The following is a 16,022-nucleotide window of genomic DNA, read 5'->3' on the forward strand; positions in this document are numbered from 1 at the left end:
CATTTAAATAGTTTCCAGTTCTTTGAAAATACAGGGCTGGGGACATAGCTCAGCGGCACAGCCTGGCAAGCGCAAGGCCCTGAGTTTGGTTCCCTGTTCCAAAAAGAAAATACAGACGGTGCTACACGGCATGTGTATGTTCATGTTGTTGGGGTTTACCTTCTTATCTCATTTGTTTCTACAGTGTGGGGGTCACACTCAGGGCTTTACGCATGCTAGGCATGTGCTTTGCCACGGAGCTACGTCTCCAGCGCAGGGATTTTCCTTAAGAGCAGGTCCCCAGAGCCTGGTGCGGTGGTGCGCGCCTGTGACTCCAGCACCCTTCAAGCTTGAGGTGGAAGGGTGGCAAGTTGAAGGCCATCCCGGGCAACCTGGTGACTATCGGGACCCTGTCTCAGAAAGGGCTGGCAGTGTGAGGGCCCTGGGCTTGATCCCAGTATAGGATTGGGGGTAGTTTGAAACTTACTTTGTCCTTCTTCTGTTGATCAATTTTGTTTTATTTTTATTTATTTTATTTTTTTGGTTTTTGTTTTTTTTCCGTTACCGGGAATCAAACTCACGACCTTGCGCTTGCCAGGCAGGCGCTGTGCCGCTGAGCTAAATCCCCAGCCTCTGTTGATCAATTTTGTGTTGTTTCCAAAATTTAAACATTCTGAAATTCTGAGTCTTGTTTAAATTCTATGGACAATTTTTAAAAGTTATTCTCGTGGGCAATAAATTTGGCTGTGCTGAGATCACAGGTTCCCGGCTGCCTTTTTGTTTTTTGTTTTTCTCCGGTACCGGGAACCGAACTCACGACCTTGCGCTTGCCAGGCAGGCGCTTTTGCCGCTGGGCTAAATCCCCAGCCCCCCGGCTGCCTTTTTGGGCGTGCAGTTCCCGCGTCTGTTCAGTTTTCACCGCTCTGCTATTTGGCTCTCTTCGCTCATCGGCGCCACCGCGTGGCCGGACTGGGCGGCTGTCTGCCCCTGTCCGGCGATCGGCTCCGTGCCATTCGGTTCTTCCTGCGGCTTCTCCCGGTGCCTTTCTCCCGGAGCTCTCCCTGGTGGCTCTGAGCTCCAGGCCGCGCCCCGGCGTGCTGACCGGGCGTGGGTTTCCCTCCGTCCTGCACCTCTTGCCCTGGCTGCGTGAGGGTGCGGAGGAGTGCGGAGCTGGAGCAGGCGGAACGGGAGCGGGCAGTCTTCCTGGCGCTCGGAGCCTGGGCAGGACACGATGCGCGGGGAGACTCGCTCGCTCTGCTTCCGGCAGCGCAGGTCAGGTTTGGGTTTCAGGTGGCTCCGAGGTGGTGGCACCCCGTGCCCGCCCGCCGCCCTCGCGGCTTGGTCCGGAGAGGGGTCAGAGACGCTTCCCGCAGCCTCGCGCCACGCCAAGGACCGCGGAAACGCTCGGTGCCTCTCTTCCCTGCTGGCCACCGCGCACTGTCCTCCAGCCAGCTGCCTAGTATGCTTCTCCACCTCTTGTCTTGATTCAAAAATTTAGACTTTTTTAAATTTATTTTTTAAAAATTAATTTTACCGGTACACTTTTGGTATATATAATAATCACATTCATCATAGGGAATTTGTACCTCTACATAGTATATCTTACAGTTTTTGTTTTGTTTTGTTGGTACCGGGAGTCGAACACAGGGCCTTCCAAGCAGGCGCTTGTACCGCTGAGCTACCTCCCTGGCCCTACATAGTATATATTGATTCTTCTCCCCCGCTCCCAGTCACTTCCCCTCCCTGGACGTGATTTTTTTTTTTTTAAATTTATTGTTTTGAGACAAGAGTTTCGCTATGCAGTTCAGGCTGGCCTTGAACTCACTATACAGCCGAGGATGGCTTTAAACTTGCCGCTATCCTTCTGCCTCGGTCTCCCAAGTGCTGGGGTTACAGGTATGCACCACCACACCTGGCAAAAGTATAGATTCCGAAATTAATTTTTTTAACTTTCTTTTTGAAGTACCAAAGATTTTGAAGTGCGGTTTTGGATGCATTGTCTGGACATGGTAGCCAAATACCACACTGAGTAAAATTTGTAGGTATTATTAATGATCTTTATTAGCTTGAGGTTTTTTTTTTGTTTTGTTTTTTTCTGGTACGGGGAATCGAACTCATGACCTTGCGCTTGCCCAGCAGGCACTATGCCGCTGAGCTAAACCCCCAGACCCTTAGCTTGAGTTTTAAGATAGATATTTCTTGAGGGCTGGGGATTTAGCTCAGCAGCACAGCGCCTGCCTGGCAAGTGCAAGGTCGTGAGTTCGATTCCTCGTACCGGAAAAAACCAAACCAAACCAAAACAAAACAAAACAAAAAAAAACAAAACCAAAGATAGATATTTCTTAAATGTGTTTCTTTTTTCATCATTTATTTATTTTGAGACAGGGTCTCACTGTGTAGTGCAGCTGGCCTTGACTTGCTTATGTAGCCCAGGCTGGCCTCGAATTCACAGTGATTCTCCTGCCTCAGCCTCCCAAGTGCTGAGATTACAGGCATGTGCCACCACACCCAGCCCAAATGTGGTTTTTTAACCAAGTATTCATTATTAGTGTGACAAGTCATACAGTGAAGTAAAACTAACTTAATTAGGTTACGTAAAATGGCAATATTTATTATGTTTTTGTTTTGGTTTTTTGAGACAGGTACTTCAGACTGGCCTTGAACTCACTATGTAGCCCAGGCTGGCCTTGAACTCCTTGCCTCAGCCTCGTAGGTGCTGGGATTATAACCATGAACCACCATACCCAGCGATTTGTGCGTGTTTCTATGAGGCTGAGGCAAGAGGATTGCCGGGAGTTTGAGGTCAGCCTGGACTACATCATGACCCTGTCTCAAAAACGAAACAAAACAAATGTTGATTCTTTAAGCAGCCCAGATTCCTTTAAAAAGAAATTGAAAGTGGAGCCTGCTGCACACAGAGCCTTTCTGCAGGGGCCCCCTGTGCCTCCCGCGGGCTCGCGCGCGTCCGCGGTGTGGGAGCAGGTGCGCCGGGCGCCTGCGACCTTCGCGTTAGACCTTCCCACCGCACCCCTGTGCGGCGCGGTCCCGCCTGCCCCTCCCCGCCCTTCCCTGTGTTTTAGGGTTTTTTGTTTCTTTGTTTTCGCAGATCTTTTCACCGATGCTGCCGAGACTGAAAAAATGGCCGCAAGTCTGGAAGATTCTGAAGGGGTTTATTTTGTTCCGTCGTTTAGCGGATTGCAGGTATTCTTCTTAAAAGTTAACGGCAGTCGCGGACCGTTCTCTCCTCCCGCCACACTCGGAATTACGGGTCTGCCACGCTGTTACTGAAGATTTGGGGGGCGCAGAGCAGAAGCAAGAGGGAAGAGCACCCTAGGGCCGCGGCGCAGGGCGGACCTGGCGCGAGCTCGGGAGCGCCGAACCCCTGCGGGACCGGCCGGCCTGGCCCGCGCGCCCAGCGCAGCCTCTCCCCGGGACCCGCCCAGCGCCCGGGTTCCTGCCGGGCACGGGGAGATAGGTCCGTAAATGGGCGTACTCACAGGGTACCCCTGAGAACTAGAAGAATAATACACACTCACATACTACTATACACACACAATTTTCTGTCTATAGCTGTAGATCTACATCTGTGTCTATAAATATATGTGATGTATTAAATATGTACATACACATATATACATTTATAAGTATGTGTGTGTATATATGGATATCTATCTATATGTATATATCTAAGTTTCACTAAGTGGTTTTTTTAAAAGTCAACTTAAAAAAAAATCAACACCAGGCTTGGTGGCACGTGCCTGTAATCCCAGCCCTTGGGCCCTCTGGAGGCTGAGGCAGGGGGACTGCTGTGAGTTCAAGGCTAGCCTGGGCTATATGGCAATACCCTGTCTCAAAAAAAAACCCAAACAAAAAGTTCAACATTTCTTCTTGTTAATAATAATGGCAGGGCTGGGAATCCAGCTCGGTGGCACAGGTGCCTGCCTGGCAAGTGCAAGGTCCTGAGTTTGATTACAAGCACCAAGAAAAGTAATAATTTTTATGGTAGAGTGTTGTTTGCCTAATCAAAAAGTAAACTCATGAAAGGCTTGATTTTGTATTTAATTGAAAGAACCGTGATGCTGCGTTCAGCTTTAGAATATTGAGACAGAGACTTTTAAAAAACCTTTTGAGGTATTTTTTTCTCCAAAAAATTATTTTTGGGGAAAACTCATACTAGTCCTTTTAAGCCTTCTCTAAATGCGTTTTCCCTTTAAAAAATAAAGTTTTCTCTGTTTTAGAATCCATCTCATGCTCAATTGCTTAGACGATGTCCAAAATTTCTAAGTTTGATAATATAATGTAGAAGCTGGTAAAAAAACAAAAGGTATGTCAGGATGTTTTAAATATTTAAGTATGCTGTATTTTCAAAAGGAGATAATAATGTCTTAATTATTATTTCACTGTCCGTAATTTTTCCTTCTGTATGCTTCATCTGGAAGGCCTGGGAGCTCATGCAGTGTATGTAGAGGTCCCATCCTCCTCGGGGTGATGTGAGGCAACCCCCAAATAGCACCTCTGACAGGACAGAAATGCAAAATATCTGAGTTTCAGGGACGGCAAATGAGTCATTGTCATGTGCAAAGGTGGGCTCTGTTAGCTTTACTGCTTATTGTTCCCCTTCTGAAAAGTGTGCTGGGGACCTAACAATGACTCGGTCTCCAACTCCTCCATTGCCGCATGGGCCTGTAAAATGATATCATATCATATATATATATATATATATGTGTGTGTGTGTGTGTGTGTGTATAAAATAATGCTAAAGCCCCAAAGATTTAGACAAGTGTGACAGATAGGATTTTTAATTTCACTGTGGTAAATGTCCCTGTCCTTCTGTGATTTCTTTCCTTTTTTTTTTTTTTTTTCTGGTACCGGGAACCGAACTCACGACCTTGAGCTTGCCAGGCAGGCGCTGTGCTGCTGAGCTAAATCCCCAGCCCCTTCCTGCTATGATTTCTAGCATAAAATGAAGCACTTTTTTTTTTTTTTTTTTTTTTGGCAGTCTCCGGGATCGACCCCAAGGCCTCACACGCATTAGGCAGGTGCTCTAGTACTGAGCTACATCCGCATCTCCCCACTCTTCTTTTTGATGTAATTACAGAATCCTGAACAGATTGCTTTTGTCTTTTTAATTTTTTGAGGCAGGGTCTTGCTATGTAGTTCAGGCTGGCCTCAAACTCAGGGCAATCCTCCTGCCTCAGCCTCCTGAGTGCTAGGGTTACAGGTATATGCCACCATACCTGGCTACCTCCTCTTTTTTTTGAGGCAGGGTTTGCACTATCAAACGTGGCAGGTCTTGAGCTTGTGATCCTCTGAGGAACTGGGATTCTAGGCATTATCAACACATTCAGTTTGAGGTGAAGCTCTTAACTGGAACCTGAAAGTTAATTCAAATAGTAGAGCACTGATACAACGCCAACTGCTAGAGAAAAGGAGAGGTGGGGGAGGGGATGGAGGCACGCATCTCTGTTGCTGCCCTTCGTGTCAACTGCGTTTCAGCTGGGACCGCAGGAGGAGGCTTCGATGCTGACCACTCACAAACTATTAGGATGGGTTCTTGGCTGTGCTGAGGAGGAAACCCATTGCCCATGGTGGGCACGCGCTCTACCACTGAGCTGCATCCGCAGTCCGAGCAGTTCTCGCCCGTCAAGGGAGTCCGCTCCCTGGGGAGTCTGGGCCGGCCTCTCGGGGTGCAGCAGCAGGGCGCCGTCTGTGGGTGGCACCGCAGCAGCCACCGTGTCGGTGCCACGCCCTGGCTCGTGGTTCGGCAAGTGAGGCAGTGGCCGAGGGACGAGAGAATCAGTGGTCCTGCACCCCTCGGCTGGTGGTCGCTGTGTTGAGGCAGTTGGGGGGCTGAGATGGAGCCCAGTCCCTGGCTTGAGGGGTGCGGGGTTTGCTCTAACGAGGTTCTCTCACATGCATGGAATGGCTCCTCTGAGCCTCCCCGGGGAGAAGCTGGTGGTCCCACACTCCTGAGAGCTTGGGCGGAGGACTGACTTCGTGACTCTCGGTGATGTCCATGCTTGCGCGTCCGCTTCTCTCCATGGTCCGCTTCTCTCCATGGTCCGCTTTGCTAGCTTTGCTTTTCATCCCTTCTTCCTGATAACTTCTGCTTGTTATTTTTTTCTTTTTGAGACAGGGTCTTGTTGCGCAGTTCAGGCTAGCCTTAAAGTCATCACTCTGGCCCCAGACTCATGGCAGTCCTCCTGCCTCAGCCTCCTGAGTGCTGGGATCACAGGCGCAGACTGCCACACCCGGCTTGCTCTTTACTGTGTTCTCACTCTCTGCTCCTTCACTGCTTAGAAATACCGCACACAGCTTCCTCCACCTTGCACGTCCTTTCTGCTCAGACCCCTGACCGGGGCAGGCTCTTCGCTCATGTTTCCTAGTCCAGGTTTCTAGGAAGAGGACCTGATTGGGCCGCCTTATCCTCTCCAGCGTGGGTCAGACCCGGGGTTGGCTGTGCTTATCTCTGATGTTGTGTGGCAGCCGTGGGCTGGGGGCTGACCCGTGGCTGCTTCAGACCACAGGGCCTCTGGATCCCGGCAGTTCCCCTGGCTGGGGATGAGCGGAGGCCAGCAAGCCCTGTGGCTCAGGGATGGGCCTGGGGTGTCTGAATGGAGGGGGAAGCGGTCACATGATACTGGTGGGGTCCGGAAGCAGGTGTGGGGAGGAGTGCGGGTAGTGTCAGCGTGCAGTGCTCGGGGGTGTCTGGACAGTTTCTTCCCAATCCCTGCTGGGGAGCCTGCGGTCCTCTGCTAGATAGCGCCAGCTGCAGCTGCGTTCACCCAGAGCCTTGGAGGAGGAGGAAGGAGTCAGGGAGTTATTTGCAATAGAAGAGTTCAGAAGACCCAGAGAAAGTTCTCAAGGGCACTCTAGATCAAGTGTGGTGGCACGCACCTGTAATCCCAGCCCTCGGGAAGTCGAGGCAGGAGGATCTCCGAGAGTTCAGGGTCAGCCTGAACTACATAGCAAGACCCTGTCTTGGAAAAAAAAAAAAAGGAAAGAGCACTCTGGGAGGCTGAGGCAGGAGGATCATAAGTTTGAGCCCAACCTGGGCAATTTACCGACTTAGTGAGACCCTCAAAAAAGGGCTAGATATATAGCTCAGTGTGGAAGCCTGGGTTCAATCCCCAATACTAAAGTAAAACCAAAAAAATCTGAAACAAAAAGAGGAGAGAGCAGGATTCTGTTGATTGATTGATTGATTGATTGATTTATAGACATAGCACTACTTCCTGTGTGATGAAGACTGGCCTTGAATGTGTGTTGTCGCCCAGGCTGGCCTCAAACTCACAGTGATCCTCCTGCTTCAGCCTCCCCAGTGCTGGGATTACAGGTGTGCGTCACCATGCCCGGCAGGATGGTTTTTTTCCTGGTACTGGGGTCTAAAACCAAGGGTAGGTGCTCTACCGCTGAGCTGTATCCCCTGCCCTTTTCCAGTTTTCATTTTGATACAGAATCTCACTGAAATGCCTGAGTTACCCTTGCATTTGTGATCCTCCTGCCTCAGCCTGCTGAGTCACTGGGATTACAGGTTTGCATCTTTTTTGGGGAGGGTGTCCTTTTGAAACAGGGTCTCGCTATGCAGTTCAGGCTGGCCTTGAGCTCACTTTGTAGCCCAGGCTAGCCTTGAACTTCGATCCTCCTGCCTCAGCCTCCCGAGTGCTGGGATTACAGGCGTGTGCCAGCATGTCCTGCTCCCTGATTGTTGACATAATGTTTGGGTGGTGTTTGCGTGGCTGGGTTTCTGTCATACATTTCCTCAGTCTGTGGATGTAATTAGGAGCCCTAACCCTACACGTGTTCTCTCTCTCACTTTAGGCACCATTAAATGACCCCTGTGCGTGTGCCTCTTTCATGGGTTTGAAGCCGTCCACCAGTAAATACCACCTCGTCCGAGCGATACTGGAGTCGATCGCTTTCAGGTGGGAAGCCCTGCCTCAAACTCCTTCCTCTTCAGAGTTTGCCACTTCCTTCATAATTTGCTACCAAATAGAAAACGTCTCAATTGTAACTAAATTGTTTAACTTATACTTTGCTTTAATCCATACTGTATAGGATATAATCTGTTCTTGTTGCTAATTCCTTTGGTATTTTTCATATTTAAAACCTACTAGTGTCACTTAGATTTGTTTAAAATAAGTTTCTGTGGCTATAAAATGATTATATTTGATGAATTCTATTTAATAGTTCTTTTATGTCATCCTTTTTTTTTTTTTTTTTGGTTTTTCTCCGGTACCGGGAACCGAACTCACGACCTTGCGCTTGCCAGGTAGGCGCTTTGCCGCTGAGCTAAATCCCCAGCCCTTTTATGTCATCCTAATAACTACTAAGTAAGTAATTTTTAATAGAACAGTAATAAGCTTAGTTATAAAATAAAAACCGTGCTTTCTTATATGAAAGCAAAACACAGAGACCTGAGTTTCTTGTTTTGGGGGCATCCGCTAGACCAGCGGTGTCAGCTGTGGCATGTGTAGCGAAGCATACCGTTTGCATCATTGAAAACTCTGAAAGGTTCACCATCACTGTGCTAGATGAGCTTTAGTTCACATATTCATTTAGTATTTTCTTTTGCATATTTTATAACTAACAAGGAAAATCATAGCTTTTATTTTTGAGGTCAGAAGAGCAAATTATTAAGATATGAATAGTCTTTCAAGTAGTCATCTTGGCCAGGGACATAGCTCAGCAGCGCAGCACCTGCCTGGCAAGTGTGAGGTCCTGAGTTTGATTCCCGGTACCACCCCTCCCCAAATAAAATTAAATAAATAAGTCATCTTGCTGAGTGTGGTGGCACATGCCTGTAATCCCAGCACTCAGGAGGCTGAGGCAGGTTGAACAACCTTACCTCAGAAGGATTGCTGCAAATTCGAGGCCAGCCTGGGCTGCATAGTGAATTCAGCCTGAACTATACAGTGAGATCATGTATCCAAAAAAAAAAGTAGTCATCTTATTTATTTATTTATTTTTTTAACTAGAAACAAACAATTGTATGAGATCATGCAGAAAGAGATCCATATCCCTGTCACAAAAATCCGGTACGTATACTTTGTTTCTAACACTGAGTGGTAGTTGCTGTTAGTTTTCATTATGATTTTCTAGGATTGCAAAAAGAATTTAATGCATGCTTCTTAGGAACGAAATTCTTGGTCATAGCCACATATGGTGGTGCATGCCTGTAATCCCAGTAGGCAGGAGGCTGAGGCAGGAGACTCTTGAGTTTAAGCTCAGCCTGGACAACATAGTGAAACTGACACAAAAAGCAGAAGTTTGCAGGGGGGCATTCATAGGGCTTTGGAGAGGAAAGGAAAGCTAACCTGGGGTTGATGAATATAGCACAGTATAAAATGTGGGGGCATCTTCTACTCGTGTGTGTGTGTGTTGTGTCTGAAATCTCTGAGGTGTGACTATCCTTGGCATGGCAGCATCAGATTTCTTGACTTTCTTCACTGTCATGTGCCAATGAGTTTTATATTGCTCGTGTTTATTACACCTAGCTTGTTTATTACACAGAGCATATGGGATAAATGACTTTACTCTGTAAGGTCCTCTTGTACCAGGTCAGAACTAAATGATTTAATTTTAGAATTAGAAGGTTAAATTTACAGGGCTTGGGGATGGAGCTCAGTAGTACAGCACCTGCTTCGCATGCACAAGACCCTGGGCTGGATTCATTGCTTGACACCAAAAACATACAAAAAAGCAAAAGTAAGAAAGAAAGAATGAGCAGGGGGGAAAAACTCATAGAATCAAGGAGTTAAGAAAAAAATATGTAGCCCAGAGGAAAAGAATGAACCATACTTGTGTTGTGCTAACTTATCTATCTCGTGCCTGACTCCACAGGGCAGATGGAGGCGTGTGTAGAAACGGTTTTGTCATGCAGATGACTTCCGATTTGATCAATAAGAATATAGACAGACCTGCCCACTTCGACATGTCCTGCCTGGGTGCGGCTTCTCTGGCTGGCCTTGCTATTGGTATGTAGGATTTTTTTTTCAGTTTTCTTTCTAGAGACAGAGTCTTGCTATAGTCCAGGCTGGTCTTGAACTCACTATGTAACCCACACTGGCTTTGAACTCATGGTGATCATTCTGTCTCAGCCTCCCAAGTGCTGGGATCACAGGCGTGCGCCACCACGCCTGGCTGGTATGTCTGAATTTTGTTAAAAATGGAGAGCTTTCTTGAAAACTATTTCTGTAACTGAATGCAGTAAGTTCACATCTTGGTGAGTTCGACACCAAAAAGCAGAACCAAGCAATGAGAGGAGAAAAATCTATTTCCTGGAGCAGGTAAGGAGAATGCTAGGCCTATTTGTAAAACAGCACTCTTGCTGGAAAAAAGCACTGTAGGGATTTTATTGAGAGGGCCTGCATATGTGTGGGAAAGTGCATGGCACACTTCTGAACATGCTCCATTTACGGTCATACCTGAGATGTTCAGGCAAGGAAGATGGTACATGGCATGTTAGCACATTTCTGTCATGCCCGTATGTGGGTGCCTGAGCCAAGAGGATCCAAAGTTTGAGAGCAGCCTTGGCTAGAGAGCAGTTCCAAGCCAGTCTGCATTACACAGCGACCCCGTCTGTCTCACAAAGGGAAAGTGGAAAGAGAGAAAGCCAATACATTCCTAGATGTGCCCAGTTCAGGTTCATAGGGCACACGTTTAAGAAACAAAGATGGCGGACACATTCTGCACTTGCGCAGTTTGTAGTCACAGATTACGTGTTTAGAAGGACTGGGATCGTCAGCCCACCTGTGCATGCTCCGCCAGGTTTACTCTAAGCTGCCTAAGAGAATGAGTCAGAGGGACGCGGTGACCTTGGGGTCCCTTGTAGATGACTCTGAAGAGCTTTAGTGAAACAAAAAGAAGGGATAATTTCAGGTTACTCAGGGTGGCGGTGTTCTCCCCAGGTGATAAGAGGCTGACGTAAAAGTGTCTGTCACATTTAGCAGCATTCCGCCTCGTGGGCCTGGAGATTGAACCCAGGGCTTTTGCACTCCACTACATCCCCAGCCATTATTGTTGTTATCGTTATTGTTATTATTATTGTTACTAAATTTGTGATAGGGTCTCACAAAGTCACAAAGTTGCCCAAATAGGATTTAAGTTACTGTCCTCCTTCCTCAGTTTCCAGGGTGCTGGGATTGCAGGCATGTGCCGCCGTGCCGGGATTGTGGCCCGCATCTCTGTGGTCGCATATCCCCTCGTTGGGCGTCATACGCATAGGCCGCCCTGCTCCTGAGGCCTCCTGTCGTGGGTCTGGTTCCATTCAGCTCTTGCAGCCCTCCCTCCTTCAGCCCGAGCTGGGACCGGGCTCTGTCACTCTCAGCTGCTTTGGTATCGGGAGGGAGGGCAGCGAGTGTTACAGAAAACAATTCTCAGTGACATTGTTGAAGAACAGTAAGGCAGACTTCATTCAGACGACCACTGAGATAGGCGTAGGCACTGTGCAAGAGTGAGAACTTACAGCCAAAGGCCAGGGTAAGGGTCAGCAGGCAGAAAATTACTAGCGGGAAACATTAGGGTAAGAGGAGATTCTGGCTGGAAAGCAACCTAGCAGGATTTTTGCTGGAGGCAGGCGGACCAGATGTCACCTGGGAGTGGGTGCTGAAGAGGTAACCGGGAAGATCAGATACTGAGGACTGGAGATTCTGGCTAAACTGACTCAACACGGTTCTGAGAGGAGAGAGGAGAGAATGCAGAAGTGAACAGAGGTCCCAAAGTTGAAGCGCAGTGGAAAAAGAGCTCAGAAGAGATTGTGTAGAAGAAGGCAGAGAAGAAAGTCTTAGTCAGGTGTGGTGGTGCATGCTTGTAATTCCAGCCCAGAGGCGGCTGAGGCAGGGGGAGTACAAGTTTCAGCCCAGCCAGAAAACTTAGCAACTTAGCGAGACCCCGTCTCAAGAATAAAAATGTTTTATTTTATTTTATTTATTTATTTATTTTCTTTTTTTTGTTTTTTATCTGGTACCAGGAACCGAACTCACAACCTTGCGCTTGCCAGGCAGGCGCTTTGCCGCTGAGCTAAATCCCCAGCCCCAAATAAAAATATTTTAAAAGGCTGTGGATGTAGCTTAACATCAAGACCCTGGGTTCAAGCCTCAGTACCCCCATCCTCAAAAGGAGAATCTCTGCCAGTAAGATAAGATTGTTTGTGGTTTAAAAACCACTCCCTTCCTTCAAAGAGCACCTGCTACCTGATCATCACTGCTGAGGATAAGGAAGGTAAAGCCATAGGCCCAGGTCTCTTGTGGGGTTCGGCAGGCGTGTAAGACAGAGATGCCGGACAGAAGACCATCACACCCTGTGATACAGCCAGTGGGCAGCAGTGGTGCGGAGCCAGCGGCAGGCTTCCCAGAAGACGCAGCATCGAGTTCAGTGTTGAAGAGGCTGCCATATAGCTCAGCGGCACATCGCCTGCCTGGCAAGTGCAAGGTCCTGAGTTCGATCCCTAGTACTGCAAAAAAACATTTTAAAAAAAAAAAAAAAAAACAAATGGAGCCGGGTGTGGTGGCACATGCCAGTAACCCCAGCACTCAGGAGGCTGAGGCATTTGAGGCCAGCCTGGGTTACATAGTGAGGTCAAAGCAGCCTGAATTACATAGTGAGACCCTGTCTCAAAAAATTAAAAAAAATTAGAAATAAATAAATAAATAAAATTTAAAAAGGGCTAGGGATATTCTTTAGCATAGAGTGTTTCTGAGTTTAATGCCCAGTAGCACTAAAATAAATGAAAAAGAAATATACCTGAAGATTATGTGCATCCTGGTTTTTTTCTGCATTTACCCCAGAAACTGTGTCTGTTCTGAATGTACTTAAATTGACCCTAAAATGTGTATGTACCTTAACAGGTAAGTAAGTAATTGTGGAAATGAGCCTTTTCAGAGGTATTTATGTTCATGATTAGATTCATCTAACTGATGTATGATGGTATATGTGTAGTCTCTTACTTTGACAAATTAATGCTTTTAGGCATAGATTATCTAAAATGCTACCTTTGTCAATAAAAAGGTGACCAAAAACAAAATGTTTTTTAAAAAAGCCAAGCATGGTGCCACACAACTGTAATTCCAGCATTCTGGGAGGCTGAGGCAGGAGGATTGTAAGTTCAAGCCCAGACTAGGCAACATAAGGAGCCATGTCTCCAAATTTAAAATTTTAAAAATTGCTGAAGATGTGGCTCAGTGTGAACGCCCTGGTTTCAGTCCCTAGTACTAAAAAACAAAATTGGAAAAAATTTCATGTGTCAGTTAAATACCTTTCTGTTCAAGAGAAAATGTACTTCATGGAGTTGTAGACTATGGTAGACTTGAAAATAGGTGAAGTGGACCACTGAGAAGATTCGAGGTTCTGAGCTTACTGATGAGACACCTGTATCATTTCATGCTACTTTATGATGATAGTTCTAAGTGTGTGCTGCTTTTCTTACAAATTGCGTGAGCTAGTCTGGCTGAGGGGTGTAGCTCAGAGGCTCCACCAAGAAAACAGCACTAAGGAATTTATCCCATGATCTTCTTTGCAAAGAACAGTACATGTTAGAACTAGGATTTTCACTTGAATTGGAATTTAAATTGTATAAAATGCTATATATTTGAAAAAGAAACTATTATATTAATTCCTGGCTTTGAATTTTAGGCATCTGCCAAAGTTGCCACTCACTTGAAGATGTAGGACAAGAGTACTAATTTACCTTCATTCTTTTTCTTTTTGTTTTTTTGAGACAAGTGGTACTAAACTTACTGTATAGCCCAGGCTGTTCTTGAATGTGAGATGATCATTCTGCCTCAGCCTCTTGAGTGCTAAGATTATAGGCACGGCCGCCACACTTGGCCACTTTCATTTTTGTTTGTTTTTTTTGTTTTTTTTTTTTTTAAGTTTTTTTCCGGTACCAGGAATCGAGCTCACAACCGCACAATTGCCAGGCAGGCACTGTGCCGCTAAGTTAAATCCCCAGCCCCTGTTTTGGTTTTTTTGAGACAGGGTCTCTATGTATTTCAGGCTGGCCTTGAACTCACTATGTAGCCCAAACTAGTGTTGGACTCACTGAGATCTTCCTGTCTCAGCCTCCTACGTGCTAGGACCACAGATGTGCTTTGACATGCCTCGCTACCTTCACTCGTTTTTTTTTTTTTTTTTTTTTTTGCGGGGGGAGGTCTTTTTGAGACAGGGTCTCCCTATGCAGTTCAGGCTGGCCTTGAGCTCACTTTGTAGCCCAGGCTAGTCTCGAACTTGCAGCAGTCCTCCTGCCTCAGCCTTCCGAGTGCTGGGATTACAAGCGTGCTCCACCACGCCCAGCCCTTCACTCATTTTAATAAAAAGAAAATATGCTATGTATGGTGGTAGACACCTGTAGTCCTAGCACTCAGAGTGAGTTCAGATCCTCCCTGAACTACACTGAGAGACCCTTTCTCTAAAAACAAAATAGAACAAACAAATGTGTATGTGTGTGCGTGTATAATTTCCTTTTTAAAAACTAATTGCAAGTCACGAAATGAAATGATATTGGGTATGTGTGCTTTAAAAGTGATTTGACGCCACTCAGAGAAAAGCTGAAATTAGAAATCAGGATTTTATTTATTTTTATTTTTTTGGTTTTTTTCTGGTACTGGGAATCGAACTCACGACCTTACGCTTGCCAGGCAGGTGCTGTGCCGCTGAGCTAAATCTCCAGCCCCGAAATCAGGATTTTAAAATCCTGGTATATTTATTCCCAGGAATAGTCTGATGTAATAAATCTAAAGCAACAAAATCTTGTGGATGGTTTTTAAAAACACTAATGGTTTTCCTTAGCACAAAGCACCTACGTTTGTGGCTGAATTTTGCAGGCTCATCATTTGCATTACAATTTGAGAGTCGCTTTCTCATCTGCAGGGTTTTGGAAGGACAAGGAGGAGCTGAAGCAACTGAGACGAAGTGAAATGGTTTTCAAGCCCCAGAAGAAGTGGGAAGACTACGAGATGAGCATGGAGAACTGGGTGAAGGCCGTGAAGCGCTCCATGAACTGGTACAGCAAGGCGTGAGGTCAGGGGCCGGTGCGGCCACGCACAGCAGGGCGGCGCGCTCAGGGACCCCAGCACCGAAGACTCAGTGAGAGACGGCGCTGCTCTTTCAAAAACAAATGAACACCTCTCACTTTAAAAAATCCAAATCTCGGTAAAATGATAAGGCAGCAATACCTCAAAACTCGCCATCTTGTTTTCTAGCAGAGTCCAAAGGACACTCGCCACTTGCGGCTGCGTCCTGCCGTCCTGGGTCCTCCTTTCCGACACAGGGCTCACTGGCGCGGAGAACCCGTTCACCACCCGGGTGCTGTCCGCAAGCACTGCTCACCTTTTGTTCCAAAATGATGTGAGAAGAATTCTTTCATTCAGTGACCTGGGCTGTTTGACACCCAGAGAGCTGAAAGGAAAGAATAACTGAGAGAATGTGGAATTTGGAGACTTTAATGTTTCATGTGTAAAGCCAGAAGTTCTCAATGTGACATCCAAATACGAGTTCAGCGTGTCCCTCTCAGATAAGCATGTTGCTCAGTGCTTTCCTTTATTGGGCAGAAAGGCATTGCCTTAATTTTACCTTGTTCAACCAAATCTGAACTTTTTTTAATGCTGAAAAGTTGATTTTAATGAATGGACTATAAAGGGTGTTGGTTTTTAAGAAACAGACAGTTCTGTTCATTTTCCTTCTCAAATGACATTTCTGTCAGAAACTTCCGGGTAAGGTATAACATGCTTTTTACAAGATGCAGGCATTAACATAAATCTTGCATTTCTTCCTCTGTTCTGTATCTTCTTAGTTCTAAGGTGGCTGCACAAGTGCCCTTTTTTTAATTAAGTGCCTAATTGACAGTTTAGTTTGAGGAAGGTCCCCTAGTTTATTAGTAGCTTAAAAACTGCCTATGGAGGGTATTTTACCTGTCAGTCTGTCTGTTTTTCTGTTTGTCTGTGTGTGTGCTTTTGGCAGTGCTGGGGAGCGAGGCCGGTGCCCCGCTGCGGCCTATAGCCCAGAGGCCCGGTGAGTGCTCGTGCAGTCCTCTCACCGCTCTGAGA

The 16,022-nt window shown here is 46.6% G+C and overlaps 1 protein-coding gene across 1 annotated transcript in view; it reads left to right on the plus strand.

The window, feature by feature from the left end:
- Gk5 (glycerol kinase 5 (putative)) overlaps positions 1-15,634 on the plus strand; it is a gene marked incomplete at its 5' end in the record, with an annotated part of 41,101 nt that extends 25,467 nt beyond the window's left edge. Inside the window, 5 exon segments of the mRNA XM_013506263.1 lie at positions 3,086-3,180; positions 7,801-7,904; positions 8,958-9,017; positions 9,823-9,956; positions 14,848-15,634. Coding sequence (XP_013361717.1) covers positions 3,086-3,180; positions 7,801-7,904; positions 8,958-9,017; positions 9,823-9,956; positions 14,848-14,996 — 542 coding nt within the window.
- Between the last annotated feature and the right edge of the window lie 388 nt (positions 15,635-16,022).

The sequence above is a fragment of the Chinchilla lanigera genome, unplaced genomic scaffold (assembly GCF_000276665.1).
Source record: "Chinchilla lanigera isolate Chin_1 unplaced genomic scaffold, ChiLan1.0 scaffold00107, whole genome shotgun sequence".
Taxonomy (NCBI): domain Eukaryota; kingdom Metazoa; phylum Chordata; class Mammalia; order Rodentia; family Chinchillidae; genus Chinchilla; species Chinchilla lanigera.